This window comes from Parus major, chromosome 3 (assembly GCF_001522545.3).
Source record: "Parus major isolate Abel chromosome 3, Parus_major1.1, whole genome shotgun sequence".
Classification (NCBI taxonomy): Eukaryota; Metazoa; Chordata; class Aves; order Passeriformes; family Paridae; genus Parus; species Parus major.
This window is the reverse complement of record NC_031770.1, coordinates 105,873,140-105,900,439: the sequence shown is the minus strand read 5'-3', so window position 1 is coordinate 105,900,439 and position 27,300 is coordinate 105,873,140. Positions and strand designations below refer to the sequence as shown.

The window sequence follows — 27,300 nt, the reverse complement described above, 5'->3', positions numbered from 1 at the left end:
TGCTCTGTGATGGGTTGGCTGTGTACAGCCCAAAACAAGCCTGTCTTTCAGTAGCAGCCATGTAAAACTATTTAAAAGGCCTTTAAGTGCTGCCAGTACCTGCAATGGCTGCCAAGTTTTATTTTTGTCAGACAATTTGTGAAATTTGTTCAACTTGTGACCACGATCAGGGAAGCGAGCCTGAAAAGCAATCACAAGCACCTAATAAATAATAGTAATTAATATCGGTGTGTGGTGCTTACTCAGTATTCTTCTTTCAAGGATCTTTTAGCTAGTTAGCAAAAATGTTCCACATTATGGTGGTCTCTCCTACAGAGGGTATTTATCATCCTCTAGTTGCACATGGCAAACTGAGAACAACATTCTTGTAATCACTGGAGGAGCCCAACACACATTTCTCCCCATGATCCCTGGTGCCTGAATGTGAGGAGACACGTGAACTGTAACAGACTGCTGAATGTACATTTTGGGAAATGCTGTGTGCCTGAACACATACAGAAAAGAGATGAGGAAAAAACCCCAAATGGTTCACACCTCCCTTCCCCTCTCCCCTTCACTTGTAGTAGCTTATTTATCAACAGAAAATGTTAAGGCACCGGTAATTCAATTTTAATGTTTTTTCTCACCTGCAGAACTGCCTGGAGTGGTTCATGTTGGGACCTGCTTTAATATTGCCTTTCTCTGGGTCATAGATGGTGGTTGCTCGTGCATAAGCTCCTCCAAGAATAAAGATGAACCCATTGAGAGTGACTGCAGGAGCATATTTGTTATCTGTCAATGGAAAGCAACACTGAGATCAGTTTTAGGCTCAGGTTTGGAGACTGTTTTTTTATTTATACATTCCCCTTATTTACAGATAAGTCACGTTTCTCTAAACCTCCAAGGCTAGGGAAAGAAAAATGAGGAAACCTTTCCTGGTTTTGTTCTCCTCTCTCCAAGTTCTCAAAGGCACTTTTAAAGTTCATCACTCCATCCCCCAGTATGTGCCTCCCTCTAAACTGGTAAAGAACAATTATCTTCTCCTGAAGCCTAATGGAGTCACCATGAAAGTTCCACAGTTACATATGAAATTAAGATGTCAAATTGTTTTGAATTTTGAATTGCTGCAAATTTTAGCTCAGATGCTTCCCATGCCTGTGCAGCAGCTAAGTATAGCAGAAACCCACAGCACAGAGACCCCTTAATAATGTTCAATAGTTGATACTCTTTTATATTGTGCTTTTGCTTGTGGGAAGGTCACCCACGCATTTCCAAAAGATTTTCTGAGTCCTGATTTCTTTTTCATCTTTATCTGTCTCATAAATTCACCTGCATTTTTATTTTCAGATGTGTGTGTATCTCCAAGCAGTCCTGTAATGTAGCAACAAACTGAGGTTGGGAGTTTGAAATTAAGCAAATCTCTCATCCTGAGTCAAGTTCAATCAGATTTTCTGAGGACGCTTTAAAATTCTTGTTAGCTGTGGCATTATTAGAAATATTAGTAAAACTAATCATAAATTATTGAATAAAATAATTCTAATCTAATTAGTTGGCTTGTCCCTTATGCTGCTAGCATGCCATATGCACATTATTAAATATGAGCCAGTTGGGCAGAAATTTCTCATGATGATGTCTGTCTTGATGAGATAGTTTTTTAATCAACATTTCTGCAAAATCAATCAGCAGTGTCTGGGAACAAAAGATGGGAAAATACATTGCTTTGAGTTAAAATAAGCCTCACAACCAATTCTCTAAGAGGAAGGTGGCTTAGCCCTTTGGGATGCAGAAGTGCATGTTTCTTGGGAGGCCATCCTGGGGTCAGAGTGACACATAAAAATTCTCTGTTTGTAGCTATAAGTTTCCAAAATCTGCATTTTCATATGCTCAGGAAAGGTTGATCCCCCTGCATCTCCAACAGGGAATCAGACTGGACACAGTCCTGCTGGTTCCAGCCCCTGCACCCTCCTCCCAAGGGGGCCTGTGGGCAGAAACTGGAGAGGAGGTGAGATACCACCTTTATTGTGCTCTTACATCTCTGATACCAACCTCTACATAACACCAAAGGTGTTTATACGTTCCTTCCAAGTCTACAGCATTACAGCTATGTCCTTTTAGGAACACAGAAGGATGGGCTTAAACCAGATCTGGTAGCTTTACTTTGGGATTTGGCTACCTCTTGCACGGTGTGTTGTAACCCTGAGGTTCTTGTAAAAGTACCTTATTCCATTAAATATTTAACAGAGATTTAATTTGACAGGAATCAAGCAAAAGCTGATGAGCATCTCCAGAAGAGAGATAATCTCCTTAATTGAGGTTTCAACTGGTAAAACTAGAATGAAAAGAATGGTTTTGTGTTTTCTGCTTCTGTCCCAGCATGGCCATGGGGTGGTCTGGCTCAGTTCATCCCTCCCCACACTGGCATGTGCCCAGGGGGACCCACAGGGTGAAGCACCCAGCAGGGAAACCGACAGAATCCATGTGATGGGTTAAAGTTGAGCTCCTACTATGCTGAGTATCTACAGGCATATGTCAAAAAACCACGGCTGTATTAGGAAAATGTCACTGATCCTTGGGAACAGATGGGAAGAAACTAATTCATCCAGAAAATAGAACAAGGAGTATTCAGTTTCTTCGCGGTGCCACTAAGCCGCTGTAATTCATCAGAAAGGCTTATCTGTCCTAACAACCCGGCTCGCATCCCTTTCCAAATCAGACTTGCATATGTGACATTTTTTCCTCTTAAGACACTCACCAGAAATTTTCCATATTTAATTATCACATCCTCTTGTTTTTTTTTTTTTTTTTTTTCTCTGACTAGCACTGTTTTGCAGAAGAATGAAACTCTTGCATTAAAAAAATCCCCTCAGCTCCCAAATCTCACAGGGAAATTATTTGGGGCTCCCTCATGGCAGAAACAGTGACTTCTCAGGGGACTGAATCACTGACTTCACATTTCTTTTTGTTAAAGAATGAGAGGGAAACCCCTTGGGTATTTTTATAGTGACTTTTTTTATTTTTTTCTTTTTTAATAGGCAGACAGTCTGATACTCTTTTTCTTCCTTTTTTAAGAGGAAATTTTTTAAGAATCATGTTTGATTCTCATCAATTTTTCAATACATCTCCTATCTGTTGTCTTTTTACTGCTTATGTCTTTAACTATGATTTTATAAATTGGTATCAAATAAGTCTAAGACACAGAACCAGAAAAATCTTTGCTGTTTCTTTCAGGAAGGGAGTTGTTCACAGCAAAGTCTCTTGTTCCTGATGAAGCAGAAAGACATGAGGGACCCCCCCTCCAAAAATAGGTAGAGAGGAAGCAGTGGGGATTTTTTTAGTTTTGTCACCATGGGGACCAAAATTGTTCATGGATACCAAGATTTCAGAAATCTCAAGTCATCATTCCTGATACTTAGGTGTGGATGATCACCTTCAATCTTTAACCTTCATCCCAGGTGCAACCCACACTCTTCCTGTGGTGGTGTCTTTTTCAGGGCTTGGTACACTCATGCAGACTCTCAGGAAACTCCAATTTCTGTCACTGTTTGAGGTCCTTAACATGGTTCCTGTACAAGGTAGCTGGTGGGGAGCCAGCTTAGTTTTGCAAAAGTGTGTTCTGGTTGGGCTTTTTTGTCAATGTGCAGCATGCTGGAGAGGAGGTGAACAAAGCTACTGGGTGTGAACATGAGCTTCTGTGTCAGAGGCTTCTGTGGGGCCACTGGGTATTTCAAAAGGCTGCTGGAGAAAGGAAGAGAGGGGAGAGGAAGCAAGGAAACAGAGAAGCAGCCTCCTTTTCTCTCCAAAGTCTAAGTGTTGAGGCTGTTGGATATATTAATCCATTTCAGGCTGGAAAATCTTCCATAGGATTTGTCCAGGTCAGCAAACACACTTGAGATTAGAAGGCAGAATAAATGTAAATGAAATAATAGGTAAAAACTAATCTTCACTCCAAGTGGATAACACGGTAACATCCCTCTCCTTTTCTGTTGCTACAGGAAGATAAGCCAGGAGCTCTGTTCTGGGACAGGCTATTGAGGATGGAGTGTGCACTCCATGACAATCCTTGAGGTGTCCTTCACATGGGGTTGATGATTTAACCTGCTGCTGTGCTCCTCACTTAGGGAGGACAGGCCGCTCTTGGGATGTGCCCATGGCTCTCACATCTCTCCCTACATTACATGGCCAAGTAGCACAGTCCTGTTTCCCCTTCCATGAATGCTCTAAGATCTTACACCGCCTTCCAGTAAGGCACTCGGTCAGAGATTGAAGGGGCACTGCAATGAATGGCAGCAGCACTTCATACAGAAAAAGGTTACTATAACCAAGCTAGTTAAACATTTTTACTGGGAGGAAGAAATGTGGGAGTGCCACAAGTCCAGGCAGAACTCTAACCAAATTGTCTCCTGGCAGGCATGGGTGCCTGGTGGGAGGTTGATGCACTTGGTGGAGCAGATTAGAGAAAGGAGTCTGGTTAATACAAACCAAGCCTGCTTTTAATAGTAAGTGCCTCTTCCCCTCCTTGAACACTCCACAGACAAACTCAAGAATGGCATGGGCACAGGATAACCAGGAGACTGATCTGATCCTGAAGACAGCTCATGAGGCCCAGGTGAAGCTGCTGCACGAACAGTGAATGTCACCCTGCAGGCTCAGAGCTCTCCTGGGAGCTGATCTCTTCCAGATACACAACTGGCTGCCAGCCCTATGGCTCCTCACTAACCCTTGAGCAAACCCTCCTTGGAGACCCCAAAGTTGAGTGTCCTCACTTGCAAACACCACATTTGTGTATGTGTGGTAGGCACAGCCCATGCCAAAGCAGGAGGCTCCACCTGCCATTGCAGGGCAGCTTTAGCATCAAACTTATGTGCACAATGCTGATGAACTGGAAAGTGTTGGAAAAAGAACAGCCATGGAGATGAAGGAGAGGTAGGAGTGTAGAGGACATTGGATAAAAAACAACACAAAAATACTGATTTTGCAGGGCAGAGAATAGGTAGGGAAACACTGAAGAGTGGAAAAAGTCATTCTGAAGGGACCACATAGCATGTACAGAGGAGAAATGGGTAATGTAAAAATTCAAGCTTAGTAGGGTGAAAAACACTAAGAACTGTCCATGGAAAGAAAAATACACTGAAGAATGAGATGAAACACTCATTGCTGTAGCACTTTTAGGTGAAAGCCATACATATTCCCCTACAAATACCAAACTTAGCCTTGGGAGAGTGCCAAGACATATCTGATTTTTCTTGTAAAGTCAAAAAACAATAATTATTATTCATTTAAACCAAAATAAGCCATGGGACAGAGCAGTAAAGATGTACAGATGCTTCTAGTGCTGTTTTCCTGATAGGTCTTGCATTCTTAGGTCTGTGATTGTCCCACTTTGGTCTGACATATCACTGCAGGAGTAAATGGTATGGTGAGGAACTAGATACTTGGAATAGTAACCAGAAATATTCACAGAACTTAGATCTCCATTCTCTGGTTCTCACCAGTTTTTAAAATTTAATAGTCATGGTAATTAAATACTGGTTTTCTTACAATCCAAAAACATTAATAAAACCTTTTAATTCCACACTGACTGTTCAGAGTATGAAAAAAGGTGTATTTTAGTGCCCTGTCATGAAGGCACAACGTGAACTAAAAAGCAGTGACCAAATAATTAAGTCACTTAGAATCCCTGACTTCAGCATGTCTGTGGCCATCTCGTTAAACAAGACAAAGCTCAAAAAGCTGGGCATGGAATACATTTTTAGCACAGCTATATAGGACAGCTTGGCCAGAAATGGAAAGGCAGGTGCTGCAAGTACATGGCCCTGGTTCATTTACTCATGTAGGACTTTTGTTTTTACATCTAAAAACATGAGAATGGGATGTGCAATGTGGTTTATTATAAACATGCAGTGTGAAAGCCCTGTAAGGCTCCATTCTCCCAGTGACATCCAGCTGTGGGCTGCACTGCTGCAGGAACATCTACCCACTCCAAGGTGAGAAGGACTGACACAGGGCAGAGGATGGGGCATTGAGGAAAGCCTTCTCCTCCTCAAATGCTGATGTGTGTAACCCAAAGGCTTCCACAGCATGTGCATGCAGCGTGTAAGTGAGCCCGGTGTCATACCTACTGCTCACAGGCATCCATGTCCCAACACCTCCTGACACCTGAAGCATAAGGAATAAATGGGAACTGGGAGTCAATTCACTGCGTATTCCTAGAAGAATTCCAGGCAGAAGAGCAGGAGCTGAGCTGTGTGGACTTTCTATTAGTCCCCAGTCTGTATCTCCTCTGCACAGGCAGGATGTCAGTGTCCAGCCTGCTTCACCTCCACTCAGACTGGACAAAACACAAGCTGTGATTGATGCCAGTGTTGCCTTGGGTTAGGCTGGCACGTGATGCTTTGAAAGAGATGGACCTTTTGGGTTCAAACGTGCCACGCTGCATTCAACTCACTATCATAAAATACCACAGTGAACTGAGGCGTTACTGGTCTAAAAATCTCCACAGACCTTGGCTGCTTTCAATACCTGCAGCTACTGTTGCATATCTGAGCATGCCCGAGGCATTTTAAAATAAACTGTTGTCCTATTTGAGGTCAAAGAGGTTTTGCTGATCTCTGGGGTGACTTTGTAACAACTCACCATCAGACATCTCAGTTGCCTTAGCTCAGAGGTACACCTTAAGAATTCACAAATCAACACAAAAAGGCTCTGAGACTGTCAGAGGCACCCTCCCAGTGATCATCAGGATTGATCCCAGCTCCATTTTGCAAAAGGTTCCTTCTACTTCCTCTTTCCTTTAGACTGTACTGTACCTGTACTGCCTCCACTTCTTGGAGGGATACTTTAAAAATACCTTCAACACTATGGCTTCTATAGAGCTGGAGAAATTAAAATATATTTCCAGAATTCCCACTGTCTTGTAGTGAAGATCAGGTATTGAACCAGTTCACATTCCCAGACATTCTCCGTGGGAGTGTCATTTTTCAGACTCTGTTATTTCAAGTTATTTGCAAGTAAACTGATGTTATACATTACCCAACAAAGAACTCCTTGTTTTATCACATATCTTATGCCTTCAGCTTAACTAGTGAACTTTGCTTATACCAAGAAAACATAAATACCATCTTTTAACTTCATGAGTATCTTTAATGTATTTTTGTACTATTAAAAATAATAGGACAACTCTATTAGGACAATGGGTGATGAACCCAACTCTGGATGGTTGATTTTTTTAAAGCACACATGGTGTTGATGCTTGCTAGACTCTAACAAGCCCAGGGGATGATTCCTTAGCTCCGGTGGCACTTGTACTATTATGGTAAGGAAGAGGAATACAACTTTGCATAATGCATTAATTTTTTCACTATGCTGCGAGTCCAGGAAAACCTCATACTGTCAGTCAGTGGATTAAAGGAGCAGCAATAGCTGTAGCCACGTGATGGAAAAAGCCAGGCAGTGGGGTTGTTTGTGCTGCTGTCTTACATAAATGTGCCTTTGGCCAGCTAACAGCCTCCCGCTGGGCGCTTCATGCCGCATCCTGCGCGTGTCATGTTGTGTCAGCCGCGATCGGCAGTGGCCGTGCTGTCTGGGCAGGGCAGGCTGTGGCCACCAGCTCCTCGTGCCCTGATCTATCAGGAACCCCAGCAAAAGGGCTGGAATCATCCTAACAGGCTGCTACAGGAAAAGCAGCTTATTCTAAGTTTCTGATTATGCTTAGGCCTTACCTGAATACTTTACAGCTGTCCTTCTCCCTGCTTGCTATTCCTATTGCTCTAGGGCTCAGTAATGAGAAGATGATTTTTTAAAGACGGAGTCATGGTTTCAACATGAATGGTGAAACACTGGAACAGATTGCCCAGACAGGCAGTAAATGCCCCATCCCTGGAAACTTCAAGGTCATGTTGGACAGGGCTGTGAGCAAACTGAATTAGTGAAAGATGTCCTTGCTTATTGCTTGGGTTACATGACCTTTAAAGGTCCCAAACCACTGTATGATTCTCTGAACTAGGAGATGAAGGCAAACCACTTCGAAAGCATCTTCTCTGCAATGACTGTGTGTGAATTGTTTCTTTGGCCACTTGGGTGCAGCCAGACCGAAGGCAGGCAGAGCCCAGTGCAGAGCAGACGACCCAGGTCAGCTGTTGCCTGCAGGAGCATCCTTGCCAGGCTGAACACTAAACCGCATTTCCAAAAGCAGCCTAAACACTCAGGGTGCAAATCACCACAGAAAGCAATTAAATTGCAAACTTCTGAGCACTGTTCTAATTTTGGAAGTAAATCACCACCTCTGACATTGGCTAGTACATTGGAAAATCTGGTTTCTCGTCTTGCTCTCTCAACCTCTTCAGCCCTTGGTGAGCTCAAGGGCTTCATAAACTAATAAACACAGTTTTAATAAACTGTATCTTGAAGCTGACAGCCTCTGAAGCACATGTGCCTGTGGACACCACTGACAAATCCCAGTTCAGAAGGCCTGTCACTTCCCACAGGACAGGCAGCATTTTGACAAACCCATGAGTGATAAACCACTACTTCAGCAGTGCTGTGACCCCACATGGGACGACAACATATGATGCCGGTATAGTTTCACTGCACTTGGAGATTTTTTAAACCTAAAATGGCTAATTGTTCATACCTACTAACTGATTTCTTTTCTTCTCTGCTTTGAACTCATCACTTCTAGCTGGTAACTAATTTATATTAATGAGTGACAATTGCCTTCAGCGGAAATCCAGATAATTGCTTCCCTGGTATAACATCCATGCATTCCTGCCAACATATTATAGGGATATCCCATCCCACCACACAACTCCTTTGCTTTCTGCAAAGCCATTAAGATACCTGTAGCACAGAGATTTGCTGTGACACCAGGCATGGCTTACCAATCATCGGGGACTCTATGAAACTCCACGAGTTGGTCTGAGGGATGTAGGACTGCAAGACCCCCGCGGCTCGGCCGGCCTCGTTCACCCCTCCGAAGACGTAGATCTTGCCCCCACACACGGTGGCCGCGGCCGAGTGCACGGCCTTGGGCAGGGGGGCGATGGTCTCCCACTGGTTGGTGATGGTGTCGTACCTGGGGACGACAGCGGGCGCAGTGAGCTGAGGTGAGCAGCACTGGGAAGCACAGACAGGCACACAAAGGCAGCTTGGCAAGCAGAACAAAAGTGGAGGTGGAAATGTATTTTTTTTAACATCTTATAAATTCAGCCACTTGGTAAATGGTGTAATCAATGCTCTTCTCTAAGGTTTTAAAACATTGATAGAAGGCAAGAGAAAGCTGGTTCTGTTTTCTGTATATGCCTCTCAAATCTCATTATAGTCCAAGGTGCAGAAACTCAGGACATCTTTGTTGAGATGTCTTCCACTGATTAATTTCTTTTAATGAGTATACAATGAGATTATTCTTGCTAATCAGTGCGGAGATATCCAATAGTGGCTGTGGGCAGGCAACTGTTAATATACTTCAGTTGTTCAGCTTGTGGAACACATCTCACCAGCAATGTAATGCAACATGATGGCTCCTTTTACTCTAGTTAACTGACCAGCAACTCCTGCTTTGTGCCAGAGTAAGTTGCTTCCATTTAATTTTCATTGTGCGAACCAAACTACTGTGCTTCACTTCAGGATGCTGCAAATGTTAATGCTGGAGTAAGATTTCACCATTGCATTTGTATTTGACATGAATCAAACTGAAAAGAGTATGCATGAAAGTGCTAAATTAGTTTTAAGGTCATCAGTATCTGATTTAATTAAGTCATTGACCATAAGGGATGCACAGTTTACAATCCATGGATGAAGATTAATTTTAGACAACATCGCAAGTTCAGGGATCCCATTTTTTAAAAAAAATGGGGCAGGGATCCAAATAGCTGCTCTAAAATGAATCTTGGAGACAGTGGAGAATAATGTGATTTTTAGGTTTCTATATTTCCATGTAATGACAGATGCAGTCAAACAGGAGTTTCCTGTGTAGTGATTTTTCAGAGCTGTTGGCTGCCAGAACAGAAGCCCTCATCACCCATTCAGGGCTTCTGCTCTTAATGGCAGTGATATGCAATATGCAAACATGAAATGAAGAACATGAACCCATCTGCAATTTATGATTTGGCAACAAGAGAATTCTCCCTCTGTAACATGTCCCTCAAATTTTCACTGCTCAAACTTGGGGAAAATAAAAGGGAGGAATGATAAAAATGGCATAAACAGCAGAAAATAATGTCCTTAATAAAAATGCACTAATGAGTTTCCAAGTAATATAACCAAAAGTAATTAACACACTCATAAAACTGAAGCTAAAGCAAGAGGGAAGCAAAGTTTAACTAAAAAAATAAAAATTAGGAAAGCCCTTATAATGAGCATGGAGAACTGCCTTGTATGATGCTCTAAATTAGTTACAGAGAAATTAAATTCATCTACAACAAGTGATCAAAGGGAAGAAATATAACAAGATTAAACAACACAGTGCTGGGAGCATTCACAGTGACACACCTTTACTGGGCTGATTCTTGTACCAAACCTGAGCCTACAGATGCATTTTGACTGCACAAGCAGCTCCTCCAGGTAAGTCACCACATGCTGCATCTCCTGCATTCACCCACAGCACTCAGAAGGAGCAGCACTCACATCTACCCGAGCAGATATGCAAAAAATCTCACATAGTATGAAGTTTCACACATTGCTTTTGTGACATACTTTGCTAACTCAGCTATTGCAGTAATTGGTAATTTAATTCTTGATGTCTCGTTAAAAAATTGGCTATAATTGGTTACAGAATGTGAAAAACAACAGAGCTGAGAACTGACCTGATGCTCCTTCTCTTGTTCCTTCTTTAAGACCAATCTCACCTGTCAACTGATACACTTTGTCTCACACCTTCTACTCTGATTTAGCACCAGGAACATTTGTGAGCAGTTGAAGTGGTCTGAGATGGGGGTCGTGAGCAGCCACTTCCCTTCCCTGCTGCTGGCAGAAGTACCTGTACTTCAGATCCCAAGACAAGGACATTCTTGGCAATGACTTTCTGATTGTCCCAATACATTTTTGGGAAGAAGGGGTTATATTTCATGTATGCTGGGGGCTGGGAGTGGCCGAGGACTGCATCCATTGGAATACTAGAGAAAGGTTCAAATTACAAAAACAACTATCCTTTTTCCGGATGAATTTCCTTACTGAGGCCTCAGGTCCTGCAAGACCCCATTTTTAACCCACTTTCACTGCTCTCTGTTTATGTTCTGTGACGACAGAGCTGATCTTTCTTTCTCTACTGTCCTTCATCTGCCTCTGAAAAACCAAAAATGATGACTTTCACTTCATCTGCTGAAAGTCAAAGGCTGAAAACTACTGGATACAGCTGCATGTGGTGAAGCTTAAACACCCACTCTTTTTTTGAAGGTCATTTGGTTTAAAAAATCAGTGAACCATAAGGCAGGTGGAAGTCCTTGTCTACCTAACATGGGCATCTAATGTGGTTTTTACATGGGCTGCTCAGTGAAGCAGCTCTCCTAAGTGAGTGTCTACCCTAGCCCTGAGGCTCAAGGGGACAAATTGATGCCTTCAAGGCTTCCTGATAGCTGTCCACCAAGTCCCTCCATCCCCTGGGAATTTACTCCTCCAGTTCACTCCCTCCTTGCAAAATGGGTAGATTTGATTTCTAGTCTGTTTTTGCTTCAGATCCTACCCACCAGAAAGTTTGTTTCTTTTTCTCTGTTGGATTATAAAGCTGTCTGCTATCAAGTTTCTCTCTTTCACATATGGACGTGCAGAAAATAATAAAGTCAACTCTTCACCTTCTGTGGGATAAACTAAGTAGTCTAAGCTCCTTAAGTCTCTGCAAGGCAGGTTTCCATCATTTTGGTCTATCTCAAGTCAGCTCTTAATGTCTTCACACAAGGATTTGCACCAGATTAACTAAATTGGTTTAAAAATGAATGAAGGTGAACCTTTGTAACCTTCCAGGACAGAAAATACTGACACCTGCTTTACCTCCCTGCCCTGGGGCTTTTCCATCTGTTGTGTCATCTCTGGCACTGCCATCACACCACAGCCACTGGTGCTCGTGGGGCTCCTGGCTGCCTGTCACGCCAGCCCTGCTCAAGGGCCAGCAGGGAGGAAACTGATTTAAAGAATAATCACTTTGATCTCTTTCCATTAGTCAAGCTTTGCATTCGAATCCCCTGTTTGAAGCCGTAGATGGAGACATAATGTGAGCTGGCTTCAAGCCAAGCAAAGGTTTTTCTTCCCTCTCCTCCACTGCTCCCTCCTGGTGTGTCCATGCTTGTCCTTGGCTGTGGGCCTACTGAGCCCATCCAACTTGCTGAACTTGAATCTTCAAGGACATCTCCTTTCACATGACTCCTGGGCTGCAGTCCTTGCACACTATGGACTCGTGGTTTCACACACTTGCCCTCATGCTCCTTCCTCTGCCCCAGCAACCTGCTGGTCCCCAGCCCTGCAGGACACGTGTCCCCACCTGTCATTCACCTGTCACTTGCACTGAGCACAGGGATCTCATCTGACCCTTGTGCACTCACTACCTGCTGTACTCAATACCTTATATGTTTTTAGATCTCTTATATATGTGTATATGCACGTTTTCTGTATATATAATGTGTGTGTATACATATATATATATATATAATTTATTTACCCATGGTAGAACAAATGATCTGAAATGATCTGAACCCAGCAGAAAATGCAGCTCAAGCTTGAAGAGAGCACATGCAGAAATAAAACCTTGCTCGTTTTCACAATTCTCCACTTTTAGGATTTCATCTGTGGGACTGATCTCCCCCTTCCTTCCTTCATTTCATTCAACTCCCTTCCTTGCTCTTTCCCTACCACTTCAGTATTAACAGCAGAAAACCCTTCATTTCAAGCTGTGCCACTCGCTTCACTGCCTTCTTGACTTTTGATCTCTTCAGTACCTGAAAACAGTATTTTTTTTCTCCTCAGTCTCTTAATTTCTCTTCTCCTAAGTTAAACAGCCATATGTGTATCTTCATTTATTCACATTGTAAGAGCCTTACATCATGGTCAGCCGCTTATACACTGACCATTTCTGTCAGCCTGCAAGAAATCCTTCAGTTATTTAATCATTATTTAATTATATTTGCAGGAAAGTTTCTGTTTAAACTAAAGCTGTACAGTGTCATATTGAACTGCTCTTCAGATGATTCACATGTTTAAAATCACAGTAATAGATTACTATTTTTTGCCTTTTTTCTTTTTCTTTTGACAGGCTTAAGAAACTATCCTAAGACAAGGCAATATATTTAATTTTCTATCATTAAATTCATTATCAGATAAGATAACATCTTTTAAAATCATTGAGCCCAGCCATTAACCCAGCACTGCCAAGCCCAACACTAAACCATGTCCCTCAGGGCCACATCTACATGACTTCTAAGTACCTCCAGGGGTGGTGACTCCAACGCTCCCTGCACAGCCTGTTCCAGTGCCTGGCAGTCTTTTTGGTGAAGAAATGTCCACCTTCCTTGGGTAAGAACCCCTGAATCCTACATGATCTTATGTCAGTAAAACAATAGGTCCTGAAGCAGTTTCTAAAATGTATAAAACTTACTTTTTACACTGATTTTTTTAGACTGTCTTGAAAGTATGCACTGCTAACAAAAGTAATCTCCCAATTTTAGACAACCTTATTGCAGAAGCACTGTCAGGTCAAGGGGATTCATCTTTTTCTGTCCTTCAAACATATAATAACCACAAAGCACCCACATTTCCACACTTCCATTCACATACATTGTCCTGTCAGCGTACGCAGCCTTCTCGGCTCTCAAATTGCATATATTACAGGGCCCATCCATTATCTAAAGACCTAGTTCATGGATCCACTTCATTTCACCAGCTCCCAACTCAACTCATATCTCAGAAGAAGACAGAAAGTGTAATACCTTCTTGCCTAACACCTAATGACTTGCTTCTTGTCACACAGAACCTTGCCAGAGGGGCTTGATGGAGAACTGCAGCCATGCTGTTATTTCCCTAAACGCTCATTGCAAAAACATAACTTTCCCTGAACATATAACCATGCACAGCCACAAAAATGGACTTATAACTCAGCCCCTCTGGCACATGCATATTGTTTTAAGATGAGTAACGAATGACTCCTATTCATCTGTTTGTGATTGATAGCCCCATATTATCCATCAAGATGGAATTTTTGCTGCCTCCTTACAGACAAATGGAAGATAAAAGGTAAAGAATCTCAGCCCTGTTGAATTTGATGGGAAAACACCCAGTGTTTTAAGTGGCACCAGAATTTCTGGGTAAAGCTGTACCCTTCAGTGTCAATGACGGAACCAAAAGCATGGAGAGAGGGCCATAGGAGCTGATGCCATAAATCATTACCATCCAGTGGTCCCTACTTGCTTTAATGCTCTGTAATGGTGCAGCAGATGTATTAAGTGCAGGCAGGTGGAATGATGTATAGCTAAGGTGGTCTGACATCTGCTTTTAAAAAGCAAGATGCTGTAAAAACATCTTGGTAAGATTTTAACCATTTAGGATCAAATATTATAAGAATTCCATGAAAAACAGGCGGAGAATAAGAAAGAAACTGGGAGAAAATGCTATGTTCTCTGTCTTTAAAGATGCACTGCAGTGAGATACCCTGTAGACATCATCCTCTGGGTCTGCTCACTGGTGAGGTCAGGGTAAGTCACTTTGGAGTGGAGACATGCCCTTCACCATGCCAGCAGAAACACGTCAGAACCTGGCCAAAGCTGGGCATGGTCACGCTTGGGCTGACTGAGCAAGCAGAAAGCAAAATGTGGTTGGGAAAGATAAGCTCTGTGTGCACCAGGGGAGGAGGTAGGTGGTCCAGAGAGGGAGGATGTTCAGTGCCTTGCCCTTCACACTGGTGGCACAGCCCAGGACTGCATTGTGTGTCAGGCCTGGATAAGCCCCTGCACCTCCATCTGGGGGCATATCAGGGCTATAATCTCAGAGGCCTCCTAGGAGGTGAAAAACTACCCCAAACCCAGGAGTGTGTGTCTGCAATTCCACACTGAGGGGAAGAGTGATAACTTTAAAGGTAAATGTAAATTTTGGCATCACTTGACATGGAGCATATGATCATGACACATTATTTTAATATAGTGCTTTTCTATGACCTGCTGGAATGACAAAGAGGTTTACCCTTTACTGAGAGATTTTATCACACTGTCCCATCCAAACCAACAAAGCATTTGAAAGAGGAATGTGCAACCCACATAGAAATATGGTGAGAGGAAGTTGGTTTCTCGTAGCTCTAGAGGAAGGGAGGGAAGAAAAGCAAAATCAAGACGTGGGCATTCACTGCTTGTAACACAGCAGCCAACTCAGCAATTAAAGCAATTTTTGCTTGTATTGTAGTGTGTTTTTTTCCAAAGCTGCAATCCAAATTCAGAAATCCTCACTGCCTGCAAAAATGGGTACAGCAATTCAAATTCCTGAACCCTGGCTTGTCCAAATGGGAAGTGCTTTTGTGTGAAAAGGCCTGACCTTGTTCAGCACTGCTAGGAGAGTCAGCTTTCCCTCACCTGCATTTCTGACAGCAGACCCTGAAACATCCTTTCCAAAACACAGCTTCAGCCATGCTGTGCTTCACTTCTGTCACCCCCTACTGTCATTTTAATATGAAGAATAAGAAAGGAAACATCCTCAAACTTCTCTCATTTCCTGGCATGGCCCAAAGGAGGCCATGTTGCACTTTTTCCATGGCTCTGTCTCACAAGCCTCTCCACAGACAACAGCAGATTAATTATAATCACGGGTTTAGCAAATCCCCATGACAAGACATCCTTATTGTGGCTGAGACAGTGTGCACTGAAATGATAGGGAGGAAATCTGCTCCTTTCCCACATTCAGGTCTCTTGGTGGGCTTGGTCAATGGAAAACCAGCACTGCTGCTCTCACTGAGCCAAGCAGGGGCTGCCGAGGGCCTGAGTGACTTTGCAGGCTGCAATGTCATCTGTGGTGAGGGCTGGAGTGACTGAGGTGAGAGGGAAGGAGTGGGGGTGACTTTGCATGATTTGGGGTTCATTCAACTGACTAACATTTGGGATGATAAAGAGAGACCATGAGAATCAGAGCAGAGACAAATCAGGCCCAAGGAAAACTGAAAAGAGATAATTTAATCAATGACAACTATCAAGACTCCTCAATAGCATTCTTTTGCTGTTCATCTTTTTCAAGAGATGGAATGAAACAGCATCTCTTTCCTGGGCTCTCTCTTTCCTGTGTTCACAAAAATAGTTCTGCTAGTTAAAAATTTACTGACTTAAATAATGGGATGAATACCTTCAGAAACCAGAAACAAATCTGCTGAAAAGGGTGAGATCTGATTCCAAGCAAGTCCTGTGGGCAGTGCCCACCTTAAGGTCTGGGTGAAAGAGGGGAGCAGTGTTTACATGTTGCATTCACTGCTACGATTTATCATTCATTCTTTGCTGTCTGCATTTCCCTGATTTGCTGAGAGCACCAACACCAGTTCCCAACCTTTTGAAAAATGTCTTGTTTTTTTTCTTTCCCCAAAATCCCCCCTAATGACCTATCCCTATTTGTCTTGCCTGTTAAGGCAACTTTTACTGGAAAATGCCTGATTCAAAATGTTACTGAAGAAGTATTCAAATTCAGCATTTAAAACTGACAAAAGTATTTTTGGTTGCCACATTCAATTAGGAAAAACATTTCCTAAATATGTTTCCCAATTAAGTGTTTGGGGAAGGCTAAGACTGTATTGATATTTTTAGAATAGAATATTCTCATAAACTGCATTTCAAAGTGAATTCTATTTTTTAATGAAAACATTGACATAGATATAAAATCTATGGTTTTATTGAATGCCATAGGTGACAAGAAATTAGTTGGTTTTGGAATTTTACCTGGTGAAATATTTTTGTTGCACTTTTGTTCCTTACTGTTTTTTAAGTTCCATGTGAAAAAAATTACATCTGGAGTCTACTTGAAAAGAGAAATTTCCATTCTCTCCCATCTTTGTTCAGCCAGGAATTCAAAACTGTTTCCATTTATTGGTTGTTTTACTCTGAACTTGGCAGGTCCCAGCCCCAGGCCAAGACCACCAAAGGGAGGATCTTCCAGCCAGGTCAAGGCTGAGGTGCTACACCAGGAAAACACATACAAGAAACTTACTTTCCTGTTACTTCATTTTGGATTTAAAAGAAAACAAAAAAAAAGAAAAAGTACTATTGTGGTCTGTAAAGACTTTCATCAATACTAAATTCAAAGGCAGCTTATTAGTTCCTTGTATAACCTGGAAAAATGTCCAAAGAAGCTTAATTCCTCTCTTCACTCCCCTGAGCAAAGCGAGAAGCTGGCAACTTTCCTCTCTGGTTTTGAAACAATGCTTTCCACTGAAGCTTTTAAATGAAATCTAATCCTGCCCTCTTTCCTACTTTATAAGCTGTTATAAAAGCTTACTTTAACACATACAGTCCATTTGAAGTGTCCTTTAAAAGGCAAATGGTCCTTTAGCATCGCATGAAGGAAAAGCTCCAGCAAACAGCACGTGGTTTTTGGTTTTTTGTTATTGGTTTGCTTTTTGGTTTTGTTTTTTTTTTATTTTTGGGTTTGTTTGTTTTTTTTTTACCTTTCCACATGGTCAACGTTGCCTGCCACACCGACCCCTCCAATGGTATAAATTTTCCCATCGTACACCAGACTGTTATGTCGACACCTCGGGACTGTCATGCGGGACACGAGGTTCCAGTTATCGAGCAAGGACATGTAACACCAGACATCAGCCAGCGTGACACCCGACTCCATGCCGCCTGGCACCCACGGGCGGGCGGGGGAGAGAAAAGGGGAGAGTTACGTGAGATCCTGCAACGGCAGCAGCTCTGCACACAGCAATCAAAGCCAGTTACAAAGTAAAAACTCTTCAAATGACATTTGACTAATTAAAATAAATCACCCTCAATACCGAGCATCTGTTCCGATGATGCATATCTGTGTCATTTATTCATGCGCCCCAAAGGCTGGGGTTTTTTTTAATAAGATGACATGAAGAAATCAAGATGTCAGACTACAAGGGACACATACATAAGGGGATAGACCCTTCTCAGTGTTCATAAATAACTTCCAGTCTATTAAATTACTGTGACACTTGCAAGAAGGTGTCAGGAGGCTGAGTCTATCTTGGCTTGCAAGACACAGGCCAGCCTGAAACCTAAAATGCTTAATACAGTGATGGATTGAAGCAGCACATATATGGGCACAATAAAGTCAGTGCTTGCACTGTAGGCTTAATTTCTAATTTTCAGGGACAAATTTCTTATTCATTTTCATTTGCAGATAAAAGACAGAACCAGCTGTACCACTCCTGTAAAACAGTTCAAGATGATCATGGGAAATATTTATACTGGTCACTTTTTAACTGCTGCTTGAAGCTTCCAAGTTAGCCACTTAACAGCTGTCTTACTATCCTGTTTTGAAGCACAAAGAGGTGAAATGATTTATTCAGGACCACACTAGGAGTCAGTGGTCAAGCCAGGAAAATGAGCTAGACACGGTTCCATGGTTTAATGAGGAAACCAGACTTCCTCCTTGGTATTTTGCTCTCCAAACCTATGCTATGCAGTGCAAGGTCCAGTACTTGGAGCTTGCAGCAGGCCATTCTCACTTCTATTGATTCCCCTTCCCTTTTTCCTGAGTCTTCTACATTTGAGCAAAGCAAAATATCAACTGACTCTTAGCTATATTTCCAGGTCTCCTTATTGCAGCTACCAAATACCACCTGGTCACTCATCCAGATTTTAGGGAAAGAGCTGAAATGAGCTTTGAAATTAGGATTCTAATTTTTAGAATGGCCAGGTATGGCACAGCCTAAAATGGCTGTACATATTGGAAAGCACCTCAGCTAAGAATAACTAGGAGCCAGCATCTGACAAAAGGCTCCCCAGAAGACTTTTGCTCCAGCTGCTCTCAAGCATGGGCAAACAAGCATGGGGAAAAAAAACATCAAAAAATAATTTCCAATCAATTCTTAGGGTCTCTATGCAGTATTAATGGAACTTAACACCACAGGCAGCAATTTACTGCAGAAAATGCACTGAGAGAGCTCGGCAAGGGAAATGCAACAGCTGTAACCCCTTTACTGGTACAGATGCCAGGTGCATCTGTGCTCCCAACGACATCCTCGGATCATACACATCCGCACCTCCCTGCCCAGCCTCCTCTTTTAATCATCCAGCCCCCACTCAGCTGCCATCAGAGCATCCTTGCATTGTCTGGTGGGAATTGCTCTTCCCCCTCTAGCTGAGCAGAGGTACCAACAGACTGCAAAAATCCAGATACTCTGATGCTCAGGGTATGGTGTTGTCAGATACTTTGGGAGTTAAAGCCCTTTAAGGAGCGTGGTCTCAGTTTCACCAAAACTAAGAAGATTATAGGGCTAGTGACTACTGTCAGAAGAGAGGTTTCAACAAGTACAAAACATGAATGCTCCTGTAAGCAAATACTTTAAGTGTAGGTCACATATTCAGCAGTTCAGTCTGTCTGTCTCAAATTCCATAACCTAGCATTTAGATTCAACTACAGAGAGTATTTTAAATTGTGTTTCTATGGCAGTGAAACCTCTTTGCATGCTTGATGGTTGTCAGACCTATTTTCTTCATGTTGCAACTGCAAAATTTTGTTGTTGTCTGCTCTGAGAGTACATTAACACCACAGAGACATGGAGAATGATAAAAGCAGGGAAATCCCTCTCTTCCAACATCCTTCCCACTTCTCTCTTCTTTTTTCTTTTTTTTTTTTTCTTTTTTTTTCTTTTCTCCTCCTCAGGAGCAGCTGGGTAGAACTTCAGCAAGTCCCACTTTGCCTGGGCTGCCTGTATTGTAACTTTTCTCCCAGCCCAGTAAAGCTGGGGGGTGAATGGATTGAGAACAGTCCTTTAGAGGAGAACTGGTGGATACTGGTGGACAAAAAATAGGAAATGACCCAGCAGTGGGCACTTACTGCCCAGAAAATCAGCTGTATCCTGGGCTGCATCAAAAGCAGCATGACCAGCTGGTCAAGGAGGTGATTCTCCCCATCTGCCCTGGGAGATCTCATGGGACCCCACCTTGAGTACAGTGTTCAGCTCTGGGGTTCCCAGCACAAGAAGGATATGGACCTGTTGAACTGAGTCCAGGGAAGGGGTGTGAAAATGGTCAGAGGGCTGGAGCACCTCTCCTATGCAGACATGCTGAGAGATTTGGGGTTGTTCATCCTGGAGAAGAGAAAGGTCTGGGTAGACCTTATTGTGACATTTCAATACTTAAAGGGGGCTTACAAGAAAGATGGAAAGAGGCTTTTTATCAAGGCCCGTAGTGACAGGATCAGATGTAAGAGTTTTAAACTGAAAGAAGGCAGATTTAGATTGGACATAAGAGAAATTTCTTACATCGAGGGTGGTGAGGCCCTGGCACAGGTTGCTCAGAGAAGCTGTGGCTACCCCATCCCTGGAAATGTCCAAGCCCAGGTTGGACAGAGCTTGAAGCAATCTGGGATAGTGGAAGGTGCCCTTGCCCATGGCAGGGGGGTTGGATTAAGTGGCCTTAAATGGTCTTTTCGAATCCAAACCCTTCTGTGGATCTGTTTCTATGGAATCTGCTGCTTACCTGAGAGATAAATGTTGTCTCCAGCGCTGACCACACTGAAAAACTCTCGATCATAGAAGGGCAGGCTGGCCAATGGGTACCACTTGTTGTTTTGAGGATTTAAGCAAGTGACTGCTGTTAAAGCACGTTGGTTCATGCCAATCATCTGGCGACCCCCAACTAAGACTATTACCTCGGCTACTCCTAGGATTCAAGACAGAAAAATAGTATTTTAAAAAAGTGGCATCTCTCAACCAGGCAGGAACCCATCCAAAAGTATTCATTCCAAAAGTCAAGGAAATTTTAATGTATCGTATATAAATCTGTTTTAGAGTCTGCAATCAAACCACGAAGGGTGAGAAAAAACAGGAATGTGTGTGTAGGGGGAGCAGTGGGTGAGGAATGACACTATGAACACTCTTGGGAGAACTAGGGAGGGAGAATGCCATCTGGGCAAAACTTAGGGGGAAAGAAATAGAAAGGCAGTTTCATGTAAAGATATCCATTCATTTCAATAGTCTTTGAGTGAGTCTTGAAGGTAGCAAATTTCTCTTGCACTGAAGAAAATGGGCATTTTGTCTAGGATTAGCTTTGGAGCATAGTCATTATCCAAGAAAAGCATGTTTGGACTTTAACCTTAAAAGAAAGTCTTCTCACAGTCAAAAGCTACTGTTTGGAGGAAGTGAAGGTTGTGGATCTTCATCCTGATATTCTTTCTGCATGTACTCTATTAATATATAATTTTCTGGTGGGTTATTTTTTGTTTTTTTATCTTTTCCCAGAAAAAGCAGATTTTCCAGACCCAGACAACATGTGCTCAAATCATGGATCACGGTCTTGGTCTACCAGGTGCTAGAAAACATGATGGAGATCACCCCTGCCTTAATATAGTTATTAACTGAGCTTTATCTGTGCTTGAACAGCTCCCCCAAACCTGTAACATGCAAGGTGTCCAGCAAGCCAAACTGCCTCTTCATGCAAAACTTTCAAGTCCCCATCTCCGAGGTTTTATTCCCACTTCACAGCCACAGCTGAGTCATATCTGATCTCTGTGTTATTCCAAACTCCGCTCCAGACTCATTCCCAGAGAGATGGGTCACAGTGTAACCCTGGAATGTCTCCTGACTCCATCCAAGAGTCAGGTGCTGGGGATGGTTTGGACTTGGCATTTAGCTGAAGTGTTAAAAACCCTTTTGCAGCAATTGGAAGCCCCTGCACAATGTGCTGCCAGGAGAGGTAGGCTTAGAAGAAGGACCAGGAGGCCACAAGCTGGAAGGAATCACCATTTCAGGAGCTGTCTCCTGACTGGAGCTATTGCTGTGATGTGTTACAGTTCCCAGCCCATAGACAAGTGTGCACAGGTGCGAGACTGCCTGCGAGAGGGATTAGGAGCAGCAGCGGAGAGAAACACGTCTGCAGAGTAATGGATTATCGTCATTCTTCATTAACATTTTCAAAAAATATATTTGTGTCATTCAAGCAAGGTTACACTCTTAAAAGTTATTAAGATAAAGTGCTGCACGGTTTTAAACAAATATTTCTCAGTAACAAGAGATCATTATTTTTGCACCATACCAGAAAATCTAATCACCTGTGCAAGACATAACTTGATTATAATCAATGACCTCGAGAGGGCATGTGACATGCAGCAGCGAGTCCACAAAGGGTGTTTAGAGATCCTTTGTGCCTCCATGAATGCTGTTGATATGCAAAATAACATGATTCTATATAATTAGACTCTGACCTAAAAAACTATAATCACCCTCCTTTACCCTGAGAGAATCACTTTTCCCTCATCAACAAGCTTCTGGAAATGGATCACATTACACCTACAATTTTATATACATAAAATAAGCACTTTTCAAAAATCCCTTCAAACATCACACCATTAGTCGTCCTCAATGAAAGACTTTTTAGGGTAGATTGTTATTGAAAGTCCTCTACACTTCATCCTTCTGAAAGGTGCCTTGATGAGGCAGTCTCCCAAAGCTGCAAATGCCGTGGTTTGATATGCCATCTCCGTGCCACATTAGCATCAGTGGCAGTGACAGAAAGTTTTGTCTGGCTTTCTGTTGTACTTATGGGAGACAGAAGTACAGGCAGCATGATAAAACAATTCACCTGCTTCATCAGACTCCTTCTTGGATGCAGTTTTCCTATGTGGTATCTGCACTCTCTGTTCAGGGAATATTTAGGATATTTCTACATCACCATGATATGGGCTCAGCTGGCAAGATGGGCACTTAGAGCTTTTCCGTGCATTTTTCCAGAGAGGGAAAATAGGTGTGAAACTTTTTAAGAAGACTCAGTTCTTCACAGCTGCTGGATTTTTAAAAGGGAATATGTTACGTGTGATCCATTTGTTCTGGAGGAAATAAACAGCCTGATCTGGTACTCATCAGTATATAAATACTATATTTACACCAGCCTCACCATATAAAAATATTATACTTACAAATGGCTGTGAAAGTGAAGGTGTTTGATGAATATTAGACAGATCCTCCCCACAAGAGGCTCCAAGGCAAAAAAATCCAATTATTCACCTATTTCTGCAACTAGAGAAACTGAGGCAAAGAGGGCAAGTGGCTCACTTTCAGGACAACAGGGGAATGTTATAGTCTCCGACAAATTGTCAAATTCAGGCTCCTTTTAAATCTGATTTCAGGAGCATAGATCTGAACACCCATGTCCACCCATGAGAGAGGCTTCTAAAATCTGAAGGAAAGTAACAATGGAAAATTGAGATTGAAATATCACCAGGTTCTGGGAAGGAGCCAAGAGAAGGAGCCAAGGTCTGTGCCCTGTCCCAAGGCACGTCCAGGCAATATGGAACCAGGGGGATGGTGCTGTTGAAGGATATTTTGCTTTACCTGCAGAGAGCCGGGGCCGGGTCCTCGGTGTCTGCATCTCCTGGCGGGCGTGTGGCAGCATGTGATAACGTTTGGCTTCGTTCACCAGATCCCGGCAAGCCTCTGAAGACTTTATCAACTCCTCATTGTCAACAACATTCAGCAGATAGCTGGGATGGATGAAGGGGAGCCGCACCACTGCCAGCAGCTCTGCAGCATACTGTGAGGGGGGAGAAATAATAACACATGCAGCCTTCATGTCAGAGTTCAGCCACTTGGCATCTCCACCTCCTTGCCTGTAAACCATCCCCTGTCACCCTGCCTGCAAAGACACTTGTCATGGATGCTGCATACAAGCCCTGCCTAGTGAATGGGTGGGACAGAGATGATGCAGAGCTCCCTGGCCCAGGCTGGGTTTGGTCCCAGAGACTAAAAATAATCTTCAAAAGGTGGCAACTCCTGTTATACAGCACTGTATAGAGGAATTTTTGGAAATAAAAGCTCATTTTGAACTCAGGCTGAATGGAACACCTTGTGCAGTGGAGACATGGAGTGAGCATTTGAGTTATCTGAATTAACCTTGAAACATGAGGGTGGCTTTTGCAGTGTAATAAAACACCCAAACAGGTCTTTTCTGACACTATAAATGTGAAACAGAAGTCAGTAAATAGTGTAGATTTCAACAAATGTGGTAGAGCCTGAATGATGTCAACCAATTGCTAAAAATCTTTCAATTTGTAGAGTTTATTTATTGGTGAAACAAATTATGCAGCTCTAGCTTTTAGGGAAGTCTGACTCCAGAGGGTGCTATAGAAATACTGACAGTAAGTTTCATCTTCTAAACAAACACATTAAACCTCAGAGGGTAAAGGACACCTGAGCAAATGAAGATGTCTGTCACCAAAGATGGCTTAAAGGAGAACAAAACCCCAAGAGAGAAAACTGCAATCGAAAAAGCAGGAGTCCATCCCCAGATTATTCTTTTTATATATTGTTGGGCATATCACTGCATGAGAATACAGTGAAAAGCAGAGCAATGGGAAAAGATGGAACTCCAGAAGCAAGGCACACAAACAAGATGCAAACTAAGGGTGAGCAGCAAGAAAAGATAATCATCTGTTGCAATAAATATTCATACAGAAGCAGCATCCAAAGATCCCAACTGGGATTGAGGCCAGGAAGCAAATAAATATTCCTGAGGTCCGTGCTGGCCCCAAGAAACTCTGGGCGTCAGCAGCATCTGCTGGCCTGCAGATGCCTCTGGTTTTCCAGAAGCCACTTGGCTCTTTCTTTTTCAGCAGCTTGCCTGTCCCTGCAGTGTGTGAGAGCCAAGTCACAACAGGAAGAGGAGCAGGAGCAGGAATGGGAATGGAGCAGGGGCATAGTGAGAAGGGAGGGCAGGGATATGGCCTGAACTGGGTAATGGGCTGGCCAAGCAGGTGGAGGATACAGTGACACCTGTGAACGCTTCCTCTTTCCCCACCCAAACTGAAGAAGCAGGCTTAATTTGGAAGGAAAACAAAGGATATCTCCTCCAAATTCACACTGCTCTCCCACTGCAGAGCCACATCAGCACGGTGCAAGCTCTGCCAAAGCAAAAATGCAACAACCTGTGGGGTGCCAAGCCCCACATGTGCCTGCACATCCGTGGCCCCAAGGAAATGAAGGGTCTCAGGCTGACTACCAGTCCCCAGCTTATCAGCTCTCCTCAACACTAGAGCTGACAATTTTAGGTACAGCCTAAAGACTTGAGGTCTGGACTCTGCAATTGTTTGGGAATAAAAAAATTGTTTGGTGATGCAAAAGGGATGGAAAAGTGACAGTGCTTCTCTTCTGGGGAAAAAAGAACCACCCCGTGAGCAGTGTGTTCCTGAATCCTTGCTATCACCTCCAGTGTGGCACAGAGCCGAGTTGGGCTTGGGATCATTTCATCAACCTCAAAACAAAAAAGAAGACACTCCCTTGATGAAATCCATTTCTGAGGTGCTTTCTAGGAGTTACAACGGCTGCTCCTTCCCCGGAGCCACAAATGTCAGGCACTTGGCTGCAGATATCTTAATGTCATTACCTTGTAAGAGAGGAAGCAGTGGACATATGGCAGTGGGTGGCAAAGCTCTGACTTCAGGAAGTGCTTTTTTTAAGAAGGTTGGAGGCGTTTAACCTTACACGGGAGCCAAGACGAAACGTGGCATCGGGACAGGGGAATAATGAGGAGGGTACACTGCGGATGAGCGAGACAATCCCACGGGGGAGGTTAATTCCCACTACAGGCTGCTTAGGAAGCAGTACAAGTTGCTAAAGGGCAGTTTAAATAAAGTCATAAAACATATGGAGTGTACACAGGAGCCAGCACCTTCCCTTGGTGTGGTGGGAAACGCCGGAGCCACCCAACAGTCCCGAGACTGACCTGCACTGGAAGCAGCCACAACACAAAGTGATGCCAAACACCAGCACAGACAGGTGTGCCACTACATGGGGACATGGTGTTCCACTTATCACCATGTCCAAAAGCTGACCCAATTAGCACTGGGAGAACAGCTCCTCTCTGTCAGGGATGGGATGATTCCCATGGGTCCAGTGGAGTTACTGCCTCCATTTCCCACCTTTCCCTGAATAAATGGGGCAGCATTGCTCCCTGAGCACAGCGAGCTCTCCCTCTCGCTCGCCCACCTCGCTTTAATTAGATAAGTGAGAAAATGCGATTCTGTTTCTCTCCTGGATTCTCCCCCCTCCTTTCTCTCCTCTTTTGTCTGAGCTCGTGGCTTATTTTGAAGGGGAATAATAATTAGAACATGTTGCTCCCTTTCATCAGCTTGAAAGTTGATGTCACATATCAAAACCAATGTCACTTTTCACTCTTATTCTTCCCTTTGCTCAAAGAGCTACAGAAAGCTGGCTCTGTGTGTGTGTCTGTGTGTGCACGACCACACACAGCCACGACTCAGGCTTGGTGCTGAGAGCTTTAAGGGTACATAGAATTGTAGTGTTTTTCACCAAGGGATTTAAGGAGTACAAACCATGGCAGTATCTCCACAAGACAGGAGAAGCTTTTATAAAGCAACCTCTTTCCGCACCAGCTCTTTCAAGCACTATAGTCAAGGGTGAATTTCATTTAGCCTCACTGATTTAAGAATATTCAAGTGATTTAGGCAATCAGCAGCCTTTTTCTTTTGGATTCTCCCTTATGAAGACTTTCCAGCTCTGTTAGCTATGATTGTACTAAATATCCTGTTACTATTATCCTTTTCATTTAAGACTGGAATAAGCACCATAAAGCATTTCAACCTCCTTACCATCTGTTATTTGCTCTCCCTTCTCTCTTGTCTTTCCGTTGTGCCTTATACAGCTATGAAACATCTACTGCACCTACTGACGTTACCAGTTATCAAAGCAGCAGAATACAGGCACAGGGCACACTGCCAAACTCATCCTCCTCGGGACCCTGGAGTTCTGGTTTGTGCCTGTAACCCTGGGGATGTTTTCTTCTCCCAGCTTGCCTGCAGGTGCTGGCTGGACAAGTATAAATATTTCTTAGGTCTTTTTTGGGAATTACTTATGACTACAGCCTGCACCACATGCCAGGGTGAAGGAGAGAATATTAATACCCCTTCTGGGCCTAAAATTAGGAGTTACCAATTCATAAACATGTAGGACCACACCTCAGACTCCTTGAGAATGGACACCATTATGCAAAAATCTAAATGTTTATTGTTTAAAATGCTAGGAAAGTTTCTGAGCACCATGAGTAGTTTTTTTTTTTGGGTGATGTCAATCTCAGTGTAGCTCCTTTTGGGTGAAGGGAGTTGCTCAGATTTTGCACCAGCAGAAGATCTCATCTATAAAGTCCTTGCTGAGTGATGCTGCCAGATGCCCTGTGA

General features: G+C 43.1%; 1 protein-coding gene across 5 annotated transcripts in view; it reads right to left on the bottom strand.

Annotated features, from left to right (window-relative positions):
• Nucleotides 1-27,300, bottom strand: part of KLHL29 (kelch like family member 29) — a 322,996-nt gene that overhangs the window by 13,316 nt on the left and 282,380 nt on the right. For 3 of the 5 annotated variants that reach the window (XM_019006045.2, XM_015621520.2, XM_015621522.2), the window contains 5 exons: nucleotides 23,444-23,642; nucleotides 20,595-20,777; nucleotides 17,585-17,765; nucleotides 8,856-9,049; nucleotides 627-771 (listed from right to left, as the gene is read on the bottom strand). In XM_019006045.2, the coding sequence (XP_018861590.1) occupies nucleotides 627-771; nucleotides 8,856-9,049; nucleotides 17,585-17,765; nucleotides 20,595-20,777; nucleotides 23,444-23,642 (902 nt within the window). The remainder of the gene's footprint in view (nucleotides 1-626; nucleotides 772-8,855; nucleotides 9,050-17,584; nucleotides 17,766-20,594; nucleotides 20,778-23,443; nucleotides 23,643-27,300) is intronic. The other 2 variants (XR_004496530.1, XM_033513078.1) reach the window with 2 other exon arrangements.